Source organism: Mytilus galloprovincialis, chromosome 8 (assembly GCF_965363235.1).
Source record: "Mytilus galloprovincialis chromosome 8, xbMytGall1.hap1.1, whole genome shotgun sequence".
NCBI classification, from domain to species: domain Eukaryota; kingdom Metazoa; phylum Mollusca; class Bivalvia; order Mytilida; family Mytilidae; genus Mytilus; species Mytilus galloprovincialis.
In genome coordinates, this window is record NC_134845.1 from 27814845 (window position 1) to 27834063 (window position 19219).

Below are 19219 nucleotides of genomic sequence, written 5' to 3' on the forward strand. Positions count from 1 at the left end.
GGTGGTAATGCTAAGGGGACAAAGGTCTTATTCAAACATATCTTCATGAGGGAGGCCCCTCATGGGGGGGGTCCTAGTAATCACATAATCACCATTTTTTTGCCAATATAATCACATAATCATTAAATATTTGCTTATCTTTAGTAATCAAATAATCATAAACTAAAAATACAGTCCTAGGTAATCAAATAATCATGAAATATTTGGCTTAATAATCAAATAATCATTAAAAAAACGGCCAAGTAATCACATAATCAAAAACCCCATGAGGGCCCTCATGAGGGAAATAAAAGGAGAAACTACTCCCAGGGTTATCTCTAAAAATATAGAAATACTCCAGTATATTGTCATCATCTGCATTAATGACAGGCGCGGATCCAGCCATTTTAAAAAGGGGGGTTCCCAACCCAGGACAAAAGGGGGGGGTCAACTATATAACCCCATTCAAATGCATTGATCGGCCAAAAAAAAAAGGGGGGGGGGTTCCAACAATGAGTGATGAGCTACAACAGCCAACAATGTCTTCAAATCATTATATATTAAAAAAACAACAGTATAATTGCTTATATTTTGATTCATTCACATCACAATTACTTGTAATAATTACAATTTTTGGCTCTGTTATACAAATATTGAATATATTCAGATATACATGTATCATATTCTGCCTAATAAATAGTAAATTTATGCATTCAACTTGAAAACACAGATTGTTTAATGAATCTTGTATGTTATAAGCATGTTATACAGGCAAGCAAGGAGCAGGTCCAGGGTTTGGGGAAATGGCCCAATATTTGTCAGATATTGTAAAACGATCTAAACTTAACAGCAAGTGAAGATGATTTTGAGCATATTATTTCTGATAAAAAGGGAGAAAGGGGTTAATTACACACTTTGACAATCATCCCTCCCCAAATCTAACAATGTAAACTTTATATTTTTCAATCCCCAAAAAATCAAAATGTCATATTTAAAATGTTCACGAAAATGTAGTTTCCAAATGTCATCTCATATTTTGAAGAAAGATCACTTACAGTATAAATATTTGTAAAAGTTAACAATTTCTCTTGCCAGATTCAATCAACAATTTGAACATTGTTAAACAGCCGAAATCAGAGGCGGATTTAGGGGGGGGCCTTACGAGAAAAAAGTTTGGTTGATTATATAGGGAATCACTGAAATGTGATGGGAGCGGGCCCCCTCTTAGGCAGCCAGTGGGCCCCCACTTATGAAAATTTCGAGATCCACCACTGAAAATCTCAGAAAAAATACAAGCACCTGTCTTTAAAGTTATATTAATTCACCAAAACATTTAGGGGCTTATTACATTTAATAAACTTTCACCCTTGTGGTTTTATTTTGTTTTACAATTTCACCATAGACAAAACTAATAACTAGAGGAATTTAGAATATATATTAATGATAACTAAATACTTCCCCTCAGACTGTATGTAAAGCCAGCTCATAAAACGAGTCAATAAATTTTCTAACAAAACAAACCTTTAAATATGATCATGATGATGGAAACTTATATCATGTATTACAGGGTAATGTACCTAGCTTTTTCTAAGTTGTCATTGTGTGACCTTGGCAGGTATAATTGTGGACAATCCCTAACATCACAAAATTCAGTAGTGATATAATGAAGCTAACAGGTAACTTAGTACATGAAACTTTATCATGACACACATAATGATTGTATGTCATTTTTTTATAAAATGGGTAAAAACATTTTTTTGTGAAAATTATGACAATTTTTTTCCTTAATAAGTGCTTAAAGATGACAACATGTTTTAAAGGGAGATAAATCATCCATTACCAAGCAACATCATGCAATATTAAGATATGTATTGCTAATGGGCAAAACCTATCTTCTTGCATGTTTACAATTATGTAATACACAATTTTTTGGGGAAAAAATTTTGTATGAAAGGAAGCTATAGTATAGCATTGTGGAATATACTGGGATAGCCATTGCTCTAAAAAAAAAAAAAATATTTGACAAACACCATTTGACAGGCAAGAGTGAGTACAGATATTAACACTATCTATAGGCACTTGTGTATACACTGTCAATCAGATACCTGCTATACGGGTAGATACATCAGTTTGTAAATAGCCAGTTTGTGAATATATAGATAATCAACAAGAATATCATTTTGTTTTCATTTACATATGAAAAGATGCAAAAATTCTATCAAATAATGTTGTTGAAACCCTTATGAAGGGAAATAACTCAAAATATTATAATTCTAAAAGAATATATTTGTGCCAATAAAATCTGTTATAATATTTCAGAGAAATAACTCAATTTATTCTGCTATGTGCATTTTTATGAAATATTCAATCATAGCAAAATAAATATGTTAAACAGTTATAGGTAATTAAGAATCGACCATGCGACATTGAACAAAACTTCATATTTTCCTCTGAACATAGTATACATGAAATTCTTATTTATGGGAAAAGCTTAAAATATTCTTAATATACATGTAACATTTATCTATTTTTTTATGTACATGAATTCAAAATAAAGTTTTCACCATTTGAAGACTGAATAATTGTATTTTTAGTTGTTTTTTAAAGGAAGTGTTCACGTACAGGTACTCATGCAGAGAGACATTTGACTGATATTTATTAGGCAAAATATGAAAACAACAAACAGATTACACTTAAAGCTTTGCAACCATTCAGAATACATATAAACAATAAACTCTAGGCTTGGCCTCAACTGCAGCAAAATAATTAAGTAAAACAAAAGTGAAGTCTTTGCAACTTTTGACTCATTGCATGAGAGACCCATAAAAACTAACATGGCATTCTGTATAATAAACATAGCACTATAGTGACTGACATTACAGCTCTAACAATATGGCACCTTAAAACAGTTATACTAAGTACAAATGTTTAAAACTTAATCATAAACAAGTTCAATATGGCATATATAATGTACGCAATTGATTTCATCAATTTCATCTATTTTCAACAGATGAGTACTCTTGAAAGCTAAGAAAATCTCTCAAATGTTTTGGAAGGAACAAATCGTCCAAATGACTATCTATACTAGTAGGAATGCTGTTTCTTATGGCTAGTCGGCAATGTTCTTTCAGAGAGAGCATCGGAGACAATAGAGACGTAATCCAGGGACAGATTTTATCATAGCTACTGCACATTTGAAGCTGAAATACCTTCTCCTCTAGTTGTGTCCCATTTACGATGGGTTTGAAACCAGCAGCAAGAAGTAGTTGCCATGACAACAGTTCTTTGCTATTTGGTCCAATCACTTCAGGGTTTTCTAAGATTGATTTGGAGAAGCTCAAGGAAACAAGTTCGGTCATTTCTTCTGGAGTAACTTTAGCACCATATGACAGAAGAATTCTAATTTTATCAACTGAATTGTGAACATACGCAAAGATTAATGGCTTTTGCTTTTTCCACCCTCCGCCTTTATTGACATCTGCTCCAAGACTTAGTAAAAGTTTAACTACATCACATTTCACACTGACAGATGTACAAGCAGAGCCAAGAGGAGTGCACATATTATCATCAAGCATATTTACGTCCATACCAAGTCCTATCAGTTCTCGGACTAGATTTGGATCTCCAAACTGCACTGCTGTTGGTAATAAGGTGGCATCAGTCATATTAGCATTTGCCTGAAGAAGCATTTTAGTAATCTGAATTGGTGGGAACTCATTTGGATCCACTTTGGTAGCAGTGTTGCACAAAGCCCTGCCATGCCAATATGACCAAAACTTAGCATTTCTGCAGGCCACTTTCATAGCTGAATAACCGTTCACAGTATTTACGTTTATGTCACATTTCGACTGAATAAGTAGTCGCACCATATTAATATCGTCCACTTCACATGCTGTGAATAGTGGAGTACATCCCATATTATCTTTGATGTCAATATTTGCTCCATGTTCGACTAAGTATTTTAAGATTTTAAAAAGTTCCCCCTTTTTTTCTTCTCTATGCTCGTCCCCTTCACAGACATAATGTAATGCAGTTTTTCCATCTGAACCAGGTATTGATAAGTCTGCTCCATTTTCAAACAAAAATTTCGCTATTTCAAAATTGCCTCTTTGACATGCTAAGCTAAGTGGGGGCATGAAATCTTCATATTCAATGATTGCAGCTCGATTTACATCAACCCCTTTGGATATAAAATCTTTGACATCCTTTAACGAGTCTTTCCATATGGCTTCTAACAGATCATGGATGTCAGATTTCATGTCTTCCCTGCTCATTATGAGTCTGCTTCCTATATATATATAAAAAAAAAAAAAAAAAGATTAGCTATTAGTTATAAATTATTCTCCAAGTTGCATTTTTAAATAATCTCTTCATATAGTGACCGACTTTTGGAAAGTTTTACCCTTTGCTTACTGGTACGTGAAAGGTTGTTACATGTAGCATGAAAAAAGAGCAACCTATTATAAAAACATTAAGCTACCACAAAGTACTAACTTTAGAAGTTATGTTATTTGTAAAATCCACAGCTTTCTAACACCCTAGCTAATATTGTAAATAGTATCAATGATGATGATCTGTTTATTGAGTTGTCATAAAGTTTACTTTGACATATGTTGGACCATTCACCTAAATGTCTTGTTTGGGATATAAACATGATAAAAAGGGATATAAATGTACAGATAATATGAAATACAGACAAGGTTCCAAGCATCATGTCATGATGATATGGGATATATATATATAGTATAACTATAATGTTACAATGCAAAATATCTTAATTTTGGATTTTCAGCAAAAAATAAAAGTAATGCTAGATTGATCTTACAGAAAACCTTCAATTCTCAAGGAATCTTGCACTACAGGTGATCCAGTAATTGTTGCATGATTAATGGGATGATATCAAATTATTAGCTCCCAAAACCTGCTGTGATTTATTCTAATTTATCATGTTTATGTTGATAATTCAAAAAAATTCTGAATAATAGTTTAAAGAAGAAATAGCTGTCAGAATAATTATAATATTCTATTTTTTTATGGAAAACTACTGAATCGTTTTTGTAAATGATTGATTGATTGTTGTTGCTTAACAGCCAGTGGCAAATTGAAATTTCATGCATTTTCAGGATGATAACAGTCCAGTTAATGAAAGGAAATTTAATTTTAATAGTTCAATAATATTAAATCACAACTATACCAAATAAAAGGGAATTGTCAATTTCAAAACATATTTAGCAAGGGGAAACATCATTCACTACAATTATATTAATGGCTTCTTTGCATTATTGGAAAATAGATATTTAGTATCAAACCAAGGTCCAAGCCAAGATTTTTTCAGTTAATCCATAGAATTTCTTGCAGAGATGAGAGATCGTCATTTTCTATTTAAATTAATATTTTAAACATACATTACTCACTTGTTTGTCCAGGTTAAACTACATGTTTTGTACCTTGTATTTGTTGACATAAACACTATTTATGCTATTTACAATAAAAAAAAAAGAAACACTTGTTTTATGTCACTAAAGTCAAGTGCACCTTAAAAAGTCACATAACATGTACTTAAATAAGCCCATATTTGTACTTGTTTAACTAATATCTTTTATTTTAAAACTTGCTTAATGAAATCAGTACTAGCACTGTAGTAGTAAATTGAGTAATCCTCTATGACTGAATTGTCAAATTTATGAAAAGAAAGTGAAGGCTGAGGCTGTAGATTTTCCTGTTTTCTATAAAATCTAACTTGATTAACCTTCCTAGTATTAAAGCAACAACCATAAATAAATGTAATCCTCAATGATTATAGAGGGTGGTAAAGGGTTATTTTCGTGCAACATGATCGCCGTTTTTCATTGCACGTTCAACGTGTTTTTACTTTTTTATTTGACGTTCAGTCGTGCAAGACGGGTGCCTCGTTCAACGTGTTCTGCTTATTTAATTTTACATGCATCGTGATTTTCAAAGTCTTATTTTGCGTGCTCGGTATTTTTCAAATAAAATTCAAACACTTGGCAAGAAATAATTTTTTAAAAGCCGTAAACCAATTATATCATAAATGTGTATACTAAATCGGGAATATCAAGTAAAACAAAGAGTAAATATATACAAGAAGACAGTGACTCAGTCATAAAAGGTTCACATAAAAGTATTTATTTTTCGTGCAACGTTCATTACAGAAACTATTTCAGTTCAACATGAAATAATGTCTTATTTCTCGTTTTTTTTGTGCAAGCACCCCCCTTTACCACCCTCATTATAATTTTTCAGTTGATTCTTAACAGTAAACCAAGGATTTGTATAGTTGGACTATACAAATCCTTGAGTAAACTAACATTATGTCCCATGTTATGTGGCAAAATGACAAACTGGCAATCACAATCAATAATTTTTCAATTTTATATGTTAAAAAAACATTTTGCAGAACTTTGAAATATTATTATATATTTGTACATATAAATAGCAGAAGCATACTCACAGCCTCGTCTATAATTTGTAGCCATTGTAGCAGCTCATGTCAAGTGAAAAAAAATATATGTTATTGTGATATGAGCATGTTCAATGCGTGACAAAGAAGATATCAGCTGTTTTCAACTTCTAAATGTATACAATGTTAACCTTTATAAAAGCAGCTGACTGCAGTTTCTGACCTGTAAAATTTTTTGTTTGGTTTTAGTTATCCATCTTGCATTCCTAAATATTATGCACAACAAAAGCTGCAAATATTTGGGTTACTTACTGAAAACACTGGCATATTTTATGTATATCTAGGTCAATAAATGTGTGCATTCTCCCAGCACCTGACAACTCAAAGTTTGTTGGCTGTCAATTTATGGGCTACCAGATCACTTTAAACCAGTCGTACATAATTACTGGTTCTTTAAACCTGTATTGTTACTACGATTGGTTTACTCTTTTCAAAACAAATGTAAACATACAGGACCAGTAGACGTATCCGAAATTCTCGGATTTTTTCATTTCGCCACAGATCGCCATTTTTTACTGATACTGACAAATTAACAGCAGAAAATAAACAGAACAAATACATAAACGAGCGTCTCAATGGAACGCTCTAACGTCCGCTATGAAGTTGTATGTGTCCTTGTGCCTAAATATGTAGATGTTTTATTCTTTATTGTGTTTTATTATGTTGTACAGTCGATAAATATGTTGAGATTGTTGTGTTTGACAAGATACACCCATTAGCTAATGAAATTTTGAGAGTTATTAATTCAAGCAATATGTGTTACACAAATCAAAACTGTTGTTACTGATACATATTTTGATATACTTTTATGATTACAATAAAATTCCAGTATGGCCAGAAATAACTTATGGAGTTATTTTGGAAAAGATGGGTGTTCACTATGCCGCTGTCACGTAAAATTGGCACAATGTTTTTGGTTGAAATTTTTTTGAAAACTAACATTCATTCAAGATGAGGTTTTTCATCAAGTGGAATCAAATACCATTCCAAAAATCAACTACTGTCCTACCTTTCATTGTGTTTGCACTGTATAATCCTGACCTTCACATAATCCAAGATTATTTTGTATGTTGGAATCTGACATTGTTATTACCCGAAGTGTTGCTGTGGGGTTCCGTCTATTTTCTCGTGTCTCTTGGAGCTTTTCATCATATGTGAGTTCGTGGTCTAGTGGTGAAGACCGATGGCTATAGCGCTGAAGGTCCCGAGTTCGATTCTCACTTGGGGTGCTAAAAATATCAGTACATCAGAAGAGTAATTTTCACCCTCTCACACACATCTCTGGTACCCAGACCAGAGTTTAAAACTAGAATGGGTACTTTGGGGGCCTCGGTTGGTCAAAGTTGTCCCCTACTTTGACCTGGAGATCAATCTTCTGATATCTCTCTGGTTTGTCTGTTTCCACTGAGTGGCCCTGTGGTTCTCTCCAAGTACTTCGGCTTCCTCCACCATAATAACAGATTTCCTGGTGTCCTACACGCTCCCTTGGGCGGTGTTGGGTGGGGATTGTTCTGGTGGTGGGATAATATTGTAAAGGACACATCTCCATTAATCCTTAGGGAGTGTACATGGATCCACTGTACCCTTGCAGTCAATCAAGGGGTGCGTCTAAATTTGCGGAATCTCAAAGTACATACATAGATACAGGAAGATGTGGTGTGAGTGCCAATGAGACAACTCTCCATCCAAATAACAATTTAAAAAAAAGTAAACCATTATAGGTCAATGTACGGCCTTCAACACGGAGCCTTGGCTCACAACTAAACAAGCTATAAAGGGCCCCAAAATTACTAGTGTAAAACCATTCAAACAGGAAAACCAAATGTCTAATCTATATAAAATATAGAGGTTTTGTCACAAATTGGGATTTTGTAGTTTTTTCAAAATTTTAAACATAGGGAATAAGTTCCACAATGGCTTGCCATATGTAGCACCTTATAAGTTAACTGTGCTTAATGAGAAGGGTTTATCCTTTCACTATACTTATTGCTAAAAAGTTTTGCAGTTTGAATCACTTCTTACTAATTAAAAGTAACACTGAAAACAAACAAAAAAGTATAACACTTAAATTTACATGCATTTTAAAGATTATACATCTACATGAATCTGTACTGAATTTATATGCCATCATGATTGCCTAGAATTGTATTTAGATAACATAATCATAAATAAGAATGTAGGACAGAAAGTCACAGGACAAAAAGTCACAATTCAGTTTTGAAATGATTTTTCTTTCAACAAGAAAAACACTAATTTTAACATTTTTTGTTTGTTTTGTCTTGAACTGTTTGTAGGAAGAAATATGTTGTATGTAATTAAAATTTTATTCATTAAATATCAATACATAGATGCCAACCATTACGATTTGTCTGTAAATTTTCAGTTTTTTGCGATCAAAACTATGCTATTACGGTCAAAGTAGAATTGTTACAGATTCCCGGTCACCAAGGTTCAATTTTGTAAAACGTTACTGATTGTGTCAAAAGGGGGTTGGCATCTATGTCAATAATGATCAAATAATTGTAATGAAAACCAATTGTCAAAGTGGATTGGTAAATAAATGGCTTTATTCTGCCAAGAAATATAACCTGTGCATGATTAAATTTTAATAAATTTCCATTTATCAAGGCTTATGAACAACTGTCTAAACTTAAAAATAAATATATGTTACAAAAAGAAAATATTTCAATATCTTTCTCTCATATATACAAACAATATTGTCAACAAATTATTTGTGACTTTTTGTCATATCAAATTTGTGACTTTATGTCCTGTGACTTTTTGTCCTGTGGCTTTCTGTCTGTTAACCATAAATATATGGATCTGTATTTTAGTTGGTTGGTGAAGATGAAAGGGTTCCAGCCGAACCAGTGACTTTGACAATGGTGGAACCTCCTCCAGCTTATCCTGGAACCAATCAACACCAAGCTTCATCAGGTATGTCATAATTATACAAAGAAGAATAAATAAAAGGTTGGTGAATATTTTTCACAATAGAAAATCAACACAAAGTAATCAATGTAATAAAGAAGGATGCATACCAAAAAAATTATTGATACAGATTGAATAAAAAAGCTGTACAACAATGACCACTGGACTACTAGCTCAAGAAATTGAGATAGACACATATAAAAATGTATAAAGTTATTTGAAAAACCAGCAGGCAATAATCAATGTATCATAAAACAAATAATAGTTGTCTTCCCGTCAACAATACTTTTTTAAGAGCTTACATTGGGAGTTTAAGATATATATTGTTTTTTTTTTTTAATATTTAAATGGAAATTACGAAAGTAACAAAACCAATACGGATATATATTTCAGACCAGGCTGAATCAGCACAGAATATGAAACTGCCCACATATGTAGAAGCTACTTCATTACCCAGTTATGAAGAGGCAGAGAGAACTAAAGGACACCCAGATCCAGAGGTAGATATATATTTCTTTTTCACTATCAAGTACTGTAAATTATTGTGATGATTTTGATATTGAGAAAAAAATGGTTATAATCACTATAATTAAAAATCGCATTTTGAAATTGACATATGAATAAACAGCATTTTTCGAAATATCGCCCAAATTAAAATGCATTTTAGTCTTCAGGGGTTCAAATTAACGGTGGTCCGAGGTCCGCGACCTTCCACTTTTGCAAGCGGACCTTCGTTTTGGTTACTAGCTACGCCCGACGGACCTTCAATTTGAAAGAAAATAAAAAATAACTTCGCAGACCTTTTTATCAAAATTTCCAAATAAACGATCTCAAAATAAATTCTCATCTTTATTATTCATGACAGCAATATTCATTTTATCCAACCGCTAATTTTATACCGAAAATCGTTAAAAAGTAATTTGTAAATCCGAGTGAAATCGTATCTGACTGACAACATCAACATAGAAAAACAATGGATGCCATATATAAACCGGAAATGAAGATAATTACAATACCGGATCAGTTTCCGGGACGGATAAGGGTAATTCCGGGTTTGCCGATCAAATACAATAAAAAAAATAATGTCAGGCTTGAAGTTGTGACAAAATACATCTAAGATTATGAAATATAATCACTAGAATTGAAAACCAAAAGATATATGGAAAAGAAAGAAAGACCAGAAAATATTTTAGGTTGAAACTCAAAATTACTTAATAAGTTTTTTAGTTGACAAATTTCCATGTCAACATCCAATACAATGTGACAGCATTTTTCTTTTATCATTAATACATGTGGATATGACATGCAGATGTTTTTAAAGTGTAAACAAATTACTGCAATTCCAAGGGGTAATTTCTCCTCAATTTTTAGGGGCCTGTAAATAGCTGGAAGTTTCGTACTTTATTATCAAAAATAGTGCAACTAGATATGATACAATGTAACAAAGTAACAAGCTCTAGTGGACTTTTAAAATCGAGTTGAAGTAGTGTGAGCCCTGAGGTAATGATATGATACAATGTAACAAAGTAACAAGCTCTAGTGGACTTTTAAAATCGAGTTGAAGTAGTGTGAGCCCTGAGGTAATGATATAATTAGTAATTAATTACTAATCTTGGTTACAACACACCTACCAACAGTGACACCCTACCAAATAAAAAAAAATAAAGATAATATGAATTCATAATATACAAGACAATTATATTTATTAGTTTATTGAACATATTATACAACAGTGACACTGACAATGTAACAAGATAACCTAACACCAAAGGCACAATAATTTTGTATCTTACTGTGTTATAAAATATTTCAAGTAAAAGTAGGACCTGCAATTTAGGTTGTGGACCTTTCAGTTTTGAGTGTCAAAGGTCCTGGACCTTCCAGTACCAAATGTTAATTTGAACCCCTGTTAGTCTTAAATGACAAAATTGCAATAATTTACTGTACTTTGGAGACATTATCAATACCATATATATTTCAAAAGCAATATTTATATACTGATTTTTATATGACCGCAAAAATTTTTTGCGGTCGTACATGTATATTGGTATCACGTTGCGTCAGCGTCGTCAGAAGACGGATGGTTTCCGGATAATAACTTGAATATAAGTAAATAGAAATCAATAAACTTTAACACAATGTTTATAACCACAAAAAAAAGCTTGGGATTGATTTTGGGAGTTAATGTCCCTAGGGTTTAGGAATTAGGTGTCCAAAGGGGCACAAAACAAGCATTCATCTAGTGTCAGGACAACTTTAGTATAAGAAGATAGAAATCAATAAATCTTTAACACAATGTTTATAAACACAAAAGGAAGCTTGGGATTGATTTTGGGGGTTATGGTCTCTAAGGCTTAGGAATTAGGGGCCCAAAAGGGCCCAAAACAAGCATTTATCTAGTGTCAGGACAATAAGTTGTGCATAAGTATTTCAATTGTTCTGAAATTGTACCACAATGTTTAATACCATAAGTAGAAGGTTGGGATATATTTTAAGGGTTATGGGACAAACAGTCTAGGAATGAAGGGCTAAATGGGGCAAAAAACAAGCATTTTTTAGTTTCAAGACAATAGATTGGAGTTATCTTTCTTTGTCCAGAATGGTTGTTGAATCACCTTAAACCAATACTTTATGAAATCTTCTTTGAAAATTGGAGTTATCTTTCTTTGTTCAGAATAGTAGTTGAATCAACTTAAGTCAATGCTATATACAATATGCAATGCAATATTCACTTTACTACCAATTGATAAATTAAAGCAATCTTTACCATTCAGTGATTACAAGCACTTTGATTACCATTCTAGGGTTATGCCCCTTTACAAGTGGAAAAATTGAAGAATTTTTTAGTTTCTGTTCTCTTAACTTAAGTTTGTCTTAACTAAATTTAATAAAATGCGTATAATATGCTTATTACCTCTAAACTCAGTTTAAGTTCAATTTTTGGCAGCTTCACTTTTACAGTTCTAAAGTTATGTCCCTTTATAACGTGCTATGCTAGCGGGGGCATCGTCTGTGTCCCTTTGGACACATTCCCCATTTATTTTTTTAGAAGTTACTATTAGTTAATATTAATTTTAACCATGACTGTATGACATTATATATTTTAATATTTTATGATGTATTTAAATGAGTAGTTAGTGTTGCAAACTCCATTAGAATTTGAAATGAGATCATTTTTGGAATAAGGGAAAGGGGGAGGTGAAAAAAAAATTGGGGGGGGGGGGGGGGGGTAAATTTTTCAGAAAAAAATAAAAAAAAAATTTCTTCAAATATTTTTTTTTTGGGAGGATTAATGTTCAACAGCATAGTGAATTGCTCAAAAGCCAAAAAAAAATTTAAGTTCATAAAACCACATTCATTCTGTGTCAGAAACCTATGCTGTGTCAACTATTTAATCACAGCTCGAATGTTGTGTTCATACTTGCCCCAACCGTTCAGGGTTTGACCTCTGCGGTCGTATAAAGCTGCGCCCTGGGGAGCACCTGGTTCCATTGGTGAAAGTTAATCAGATTGTTCAATTTACCGTAATTTCCTTTTTACAGATTGGTGGTGAATCTCGGCCAGTTCTCAGTGATAGGGAGGTTTCCAGAGATATTATTGGCACAGATAGCATGTTCCTTTGTGCATTTGTCTGTAAGTACTACTTTTGTTCAATAATGGGAAGTTAAAGATTTTGTTTTATAGTCAGTAAGATTACATTTTATATCACAGCATATAAATTATCATGAAATTTATTTAACAACTAGTGGTGTTTTGTGTTTGTTGTGTAGCTATTAGTTTCCTAACCTTATCTTAAAACTAAATTACACTTTTTTTCAGTGGCCTTCTTTTTTAACTGGATTGGACTATTATTTGCTATCTGTTTCTTCAACACCATAGCAGGACGATGTGGAGCATTGTCTGGACTAGGACTTTCCATTGTAAAATGGGTGGCAATTTTCAAGGTTTGTCTAATTTATGTGACATAAAATTATTAACAAAAAGAAGAGATGGAATTTCAGAAAGTAACTGTTTCTAAGTCCACTAATAGCTATACTGAAAAAATATTATTCATATGCATCTCCTAAGAAAAGAAGTAGTTAGTAGAAAGTCTTCAAAAATGAACAAATGTTAATACCATATATCTCAAGGTTTTAATCACTAAGGGTTCAGACAATTGTGAGTACATTTATGAGAGTCTTTCAAAGAACTATTAACGCTCAATACCTGAAAGGATTAAACACACACATAACCATAGATGTTCCTGACATGGGATAGGCATATTAACTTGACTTAATTCTTCAATTACACAATTACCAGTATCCTATTTATTTGAGGAAATTCACAGCTAAATCTACTGTTACATGAAAGGAGTAGGTCTGGTAAGGACCGATTTTGGCCTCAAATTTCAGGTTCATCTGACGAAAGATTTTGACCACTTTTTAATCACTGAAGTGTCTCTTTCATTTGATCAATAAGTTTATGTGAAAAATTTTAACTGATTTAGTCATTAAAAACAATCTGATTCAAGCTCAAAGAGTCAAATATGAAAAATCTACCAAATATGCCAAAAAATGTCACTTTTCAGATGGTTTTGGTCAAAAATGAAAGTGGAGACATCCCTGTTCAGCCTCAACCTTTATATATGTTATGTATTATCATCAAATACCACTTACATTTCAATATTAAGGATAAATACGAATGTGGCCACTTTTGTTTTACATGGAAACCATCTAAAATTTAACTAAAATGCTAGAATTGTGAAGATTTCAGTAATTTAGCATGACTTAATGGTGCTAGTACCCATATAAATATGCATTTTATGGTAAAAAAACAGCCCATATTTATGTAGCAGAAGCATTCTACTGTCCAATAAATAACTAAAAGTTTACATTTTAACAATTTCGTAAAACTGCTATATTTTGGGTCCAAAAAGGGGCCTTACTGGACCTACTCCTTCGTATTTTTGTCTCATCTCATAATTAAATAATGAATTCAAGTGCACACAAACCAACAAACGTAGTTCAGTAACAGCAAAATGACTTGAGTGTGTTGGTAAGCTTGCTCGCTAAAGTAAACTAGTCCCAATGATAACCAATCTATCTGTGTGTAGGACTAGACTACTAAAGGAAGGTTGTTACTAACCTAAACATGATTTCCTGGTTCAGCTTACAAGCATGCTAGCCAAAGATATAACTTTACTTACACACTCAAGTCATTTTGCTGTAATGATTTTTTTTTTTTAAGTTCCAAAACTTTTAATTTATTTGACAGGGAATTCAAGGAAAAATGGATTACTTCCCTTTGTATGCTTTCAATAGCAATTGAAAATGTCATTGTTTGTGTAGCATTATTGATGGTTTAATTGGCTATGAATGTACAAATATATTAACGTAAATATGTCTTTTCTGGTTCTATTGTGGTGTTGGATTGCTTTTCCATTAGTATATACAGCCTAGAGGTTCACATTTGCTTTAGATAATGAAAGTTGCAGCAGGACCTTTGAATTTTCAAGTTAAAGGTCACCTAAAAATAAATCCACATTTCTGTGTAAAGCTTCAGTGTAAAGAATAGGTAGTCAAAAATGAAGACAGAACCCATACTTCAATGAATTAAACCCTTATAGGTTCTGAATCTCCATTTATTCTTAGTCTACAGTTTTCTGCAACTTTGGCATTTTAAAACTGCAAGTTAGTCAAAGAGCTAGTGACAAATCTGTTGGATTAAGATTGATTGGAACATAATTCTCCCAAACTGCCATTGGAGAGCTCTTCCATTTATAACTCTTACGCTTTTATAATCTACTGCTTATTTGAGAAAGACAGAAAACAAAAGAAATAATTCTACCGACTTTATTGTAATATTTAACATATGTTTAACTTTTGCATGAATAAAAAGTATATTGATTATCTATTATTGTAATTTATTACTTTCAGCACAATAAGTGGGCCGAGGGGTACGCACAGGAAGACTCATTTATCTGGTGGCTTTTAATGTTATGTGGTATGTTAATTTGACGTTATTTTATTTACTCTAAAAAGTGATGAAACTTTACATGATTAATAGTTTCAAACACTTATATTTCAACTAAGTATTACAATTATTTGCATAAATTATATGAAACTTTTTTTACATTATTTATAGTTTCAAACAGTTATATTTCAACAAAATATTACAATCATATGCCAAAAAATGTATTGACGGGAAATAGCATAAGAGTACTGTTAGGCAAAAAGAAAAGGTAGGCCTAGGTGCTCAATCAATTAAGAACCATCTTCTCATTCATGTTTTATACAACCATGTTGTGAAATTCTCTCAGTCAAGTGTTTAAACTAACAACATTTTAGTTTATGGCTATTAATCTATCATTGTGTATATTTAAAATATATTTTTTTACAGGTCTGTTTGTATTCTTGAGAGGAGCTATCCATTATGCTAAAGTAAAGTATGACTGGCATAGATCCAGGCAACAGAGAGGATATATGTTCACTTTATAATTGGACAAACTTTGTAAAATTGGTACCCTTTGATTGTGTAGTAGTAATTTTCTAATTATTTAGAAAACTTATGTCAAGGTCTAGATTTAATTGAATGTTATCAAATTTACAAGGTTATGAACTAAGGGGTTTTCCATTCAAATGATGTGCAATGTTGCAAAAAATATTTCACAGTTTATATGGACAGAATTGCCTTTTCAATCATTTATTTTTTTGTTATCAAATTGAAAATAAGTACCATTAGTTGCAAATTTTGAAAGAGATATTCAAAGTGTGTAAATTATGTATGTGATCTTTTTTACCTGTCTTTTATAGAATTGTGAAAAAGGTAACACACATTAAAATCTTTTATGATAGGGTTAATATTTCTTTAAAACTTTAATTGCAGAGCTGTTCTATAATAGAATTCTTGATATTTATTCTCAGATAGAAATTTTGATAATCATATTAAACTATATAAGAGTTGTTAATAATCATTTAAAGAATAACATTATCCTTGGATGTGGTTAAGATTTATCTTGAATTATATTTACTGGGAGATGGACATTGAGAAATAAATATGCCTTCTTGCACACAAATACATAATGAAATCTGATATATATGTATGCAAGGTACAGTTTTATCCTTTCTCTTTTTAAGTAGTGAGATTTCATCTTTTGCCATTGTATCTATGTTGTTGATATTTTACTGTTCATAATAGATATTTTTTTCTTAATCATATTTAAGTCTCCTACATTGGGTGCTTACTTTTATATAAAGTTCTTTTGTGGGATTATTCTACATTGTTGTTTTTAACTTGTATTTGTTGTAAAAAAAATAGAAATTGTACTGGATAGTACTTTATGGTTATTTAGTTGAAAATCTTTCATAAAATATAACATTAAAATTTATATGTGGTTTGTGGGGTTATTATATATCATCAGTAAATGGACCATTGAATTTAGAAACAATTTTTACTTTTCTCGTCATGGTTAAATCAATTTTGTGGTAAAACATTCATATTTGCATACAGTACAGTTTTAATGTTGATATTACGTCGTAATTATTTTCTCTTTTAGAATCTAAAATTTAAGATATAATTAAAGTACAAAAAACTGTGTATTTTTAATGTTTTGGTCATGTTTGGGCAAAAAAAACCCACTTTGACGTGTTATATCCATTTGAAGTTTCTTATGAAATTTGTGTTACTAATACGATGATAATTTAATCTCAGTTTTAGATTTCGAAAAAAGGATAAAATCTGTGATACATTTCTGTTTCTGAAATTTTTATATTTAAATTATACGAAATTTATAACCAAAGATATTTGATTTAAAAAAAACACTAAAGCTTGTGATTTATGTAATTACTAAGAATATTGTATTGTGGTTTTCTATTCCAGAATAAAATTTTAGAGCTCATGGGTTTATGTCTTATTTCTTGACTTCCTACTATAGTTCCAGTTTGTTACTGAGCAGTACAGTATAGTGTGGGTGACCATCTAATGTCCCAAATACCTCATAATGTAATATTTTTTAACACATTAAGTATATGGTTGCATTTTAGTTGAGTAATAAAAAGCAACACATTTTTGTTTAAGAAATACCTATTACATATGTGGTAAAGTCATCTATTTTTGAGCTTACTGAGTTATATTGGTTTCCAACTCAACACAATTTTCACAGACTGAGAAAAATATTTAATAATAAGGGTAAATGTATGCTATTGAGGTATATGAATATCAGATGTGGTATTGTCAATAGTAAAGCTGTAACTGTTTAAAATAGGTGATCAGACCCAATCATGTCCAGAATATATGACTGTTTTAAAAGCAATGAGCAGACCTTAGATTTACTTTAGTTTTTATCAACTGCAAACAAATTTTTGCGCCGTATAATGGTATGTCGTCGTTGGAAGACGCATTTAGTGTCCGGACAATAACTTTAGATTTAGTGAATGGATCTGTATAAATTTTTACCAGAAGGTTTAAAAGCTCTAAAGGAAGGTTGGGATTGATTTTGGGGGTTATTGTCCCAATAGTTTCAGAATTAGGGGGCCAAAAATAAGCATTTTTGTAGTTTTCAAACAATAACTTGTGTTTAAGTGTATGGATTTCTCTGAAATTATACCACAAGTTTCCATACCATGAAGGGATGGTTAGTTATGACTTTGAGGGTTATGGCTGAAAATGTTTTGGAATAAGGGGATAAAAAAGGGAAATTAGGGGCAAAAAAAGGACGAAAACTAGGTTTTCCTGACAATTACTTTAGATTTAGTGAATGGATCTCTATAAATTTTTACCAGAAGGTTCAAAACCACTAAAGGAAAGTTGGGATTGATATTGGGGGTTATGGTCCCAATAGTTGAGGAATTAGGGGCCAAAAAGGGGGCCCAAAATAAGCATTTTTGTAGTTTTCAAACAATAACTTGTGTTTAAGTGTATGAATCTCTAAAATTATACCACAAGTTTCCATACCATTAAGGGATGGTTAGTAATGACTTTGGGAGGTTATGGCTCCAAATGTTTTAGAATTAGGGGCAAAAAAAGGGGAATTAGGGAAAAAAAGGGGGGGAAACTAGGTTGTTCTGGTCAATGGACAATTAAGACAATTTAAAAGCAGTGTAAGGGAGGTAATTCGAAAACAGTTAACATACAATGTTTGGTATGTTCATGATTTACATCCCTTACACTACTTGCAAATAATGTATAAAGAAATGTCAGTTTTTGGACTTTTTGCAAAAAAAGGGGGGGGTGGTAGTAGTTTTCAATTTTTTTTCAAAATTTCTCAATAATTAATTGCACAATATTGCATATTAGATTTGTAAGATATTGTCATTTTTTTGTGTCAGAAACTCATATGTCAAAAATTTGATCACAATCCAAATTCAGTCCATACTTGCCCCAACTGTTCAGGGTTCGACATCTGCGGTCATATAAAGCTGTGCCGTGCGGAGCACCTGGTTATCAGTAGCACTGTTGATTAAGAGAACATCATTTTGCTTTTAGATATCTTTTAAAAATCGGAATATGTTTTACCACTTACAATAAAAAAAAAAGTCTTACCCTTCAGAAACCTTCAACTAGACCTTTCTGAGTGATTAAAGGTCTAAACAGCAAATTGTAGTTACCAGAATCAATCTTTATCAAGCTTTTGCTGATAATTTTACTGTTTTACATGTCATTATGAATAAGACTAACATCACAATGATAAAACATGAAAGGAACCATTCCTATCAAACATCTTTAATCATTAAATTCATGAGAAGCTATGCCTGGAATTTCATAGATGAAATATTTGTTTTGGCAATGCATTTATAATTTAAACCTGATGATTTTTTTCAATGAAAAAATCCTATGCGAATCAAGTATTTT

The 19219-nt window shown here is 31.8% G+C and overlaps 2 protein-coding genes across 3 annotated transcripts; one reads left to right on the top strand and one right to left on the bottom strand.

The window, feature by feature from the left end:
- Positions 1 to 549: 549 nt before the first annotated feature.
- Positions 550 to 6816, bottom strand: LOC143085478 (uncharacterized). Of its 2 annotated transcripts, none has more exons than XM_076261843.1 (2): positions 6713 to 6816; positions 550 to 4267 (listed from the first exon to the last, which is right to left on the bottom strand). In XM_076261843.1, exon 2 carries the CDS (start codon positions 4251 to 4253, stop codon positions 2973 to 2975), a length of 1281 nt encoding a protein of 426 aa, XP_076117958.1. In that variant the 5' UTR covers positions 4254 to 4267; positions 6713 to 6816; the 3' UTR covers positions 550 to 2972. The 2 variants fall into 2 exon arrangements, with proteins under 2 accessions (XP_076117958.1, XP_076117960.1); XM_076261845.1 differs by lacking the exon at positions 6713 to 6816 and adding an exon at positions 6624 to 6698.
- Positions 6817 to 6911: 95 nt separating this feature from the next.
- LOC143085483 (NEDD4 family-interacting protein 1-like) lies at positions 6912 to 17271 on the top strand. Its single transcript, XM_076261853.1, has 7 exons — positions 6912 to 7065; positions 9295 to 9397; positions 9785 to 9891; positions 12934 to 13024; positions 13211 to 13335; positions 15307 to 15373; positions 15770 to 17271. Exons 1-7 carry the CDS (start codon positions 7036 to 7038, stop codon positions 15865 to 15867), a joined length of 621 nt encoding a protein of 206 aa, XP_076117968.1. The 5' UTR covers positions 6912 to 7035; the 3' UTR covers positions 15868 to 17271.
- The last annotated feature ends 1948 nt before the right edge of the window (positions 17272 to 19219 follow it).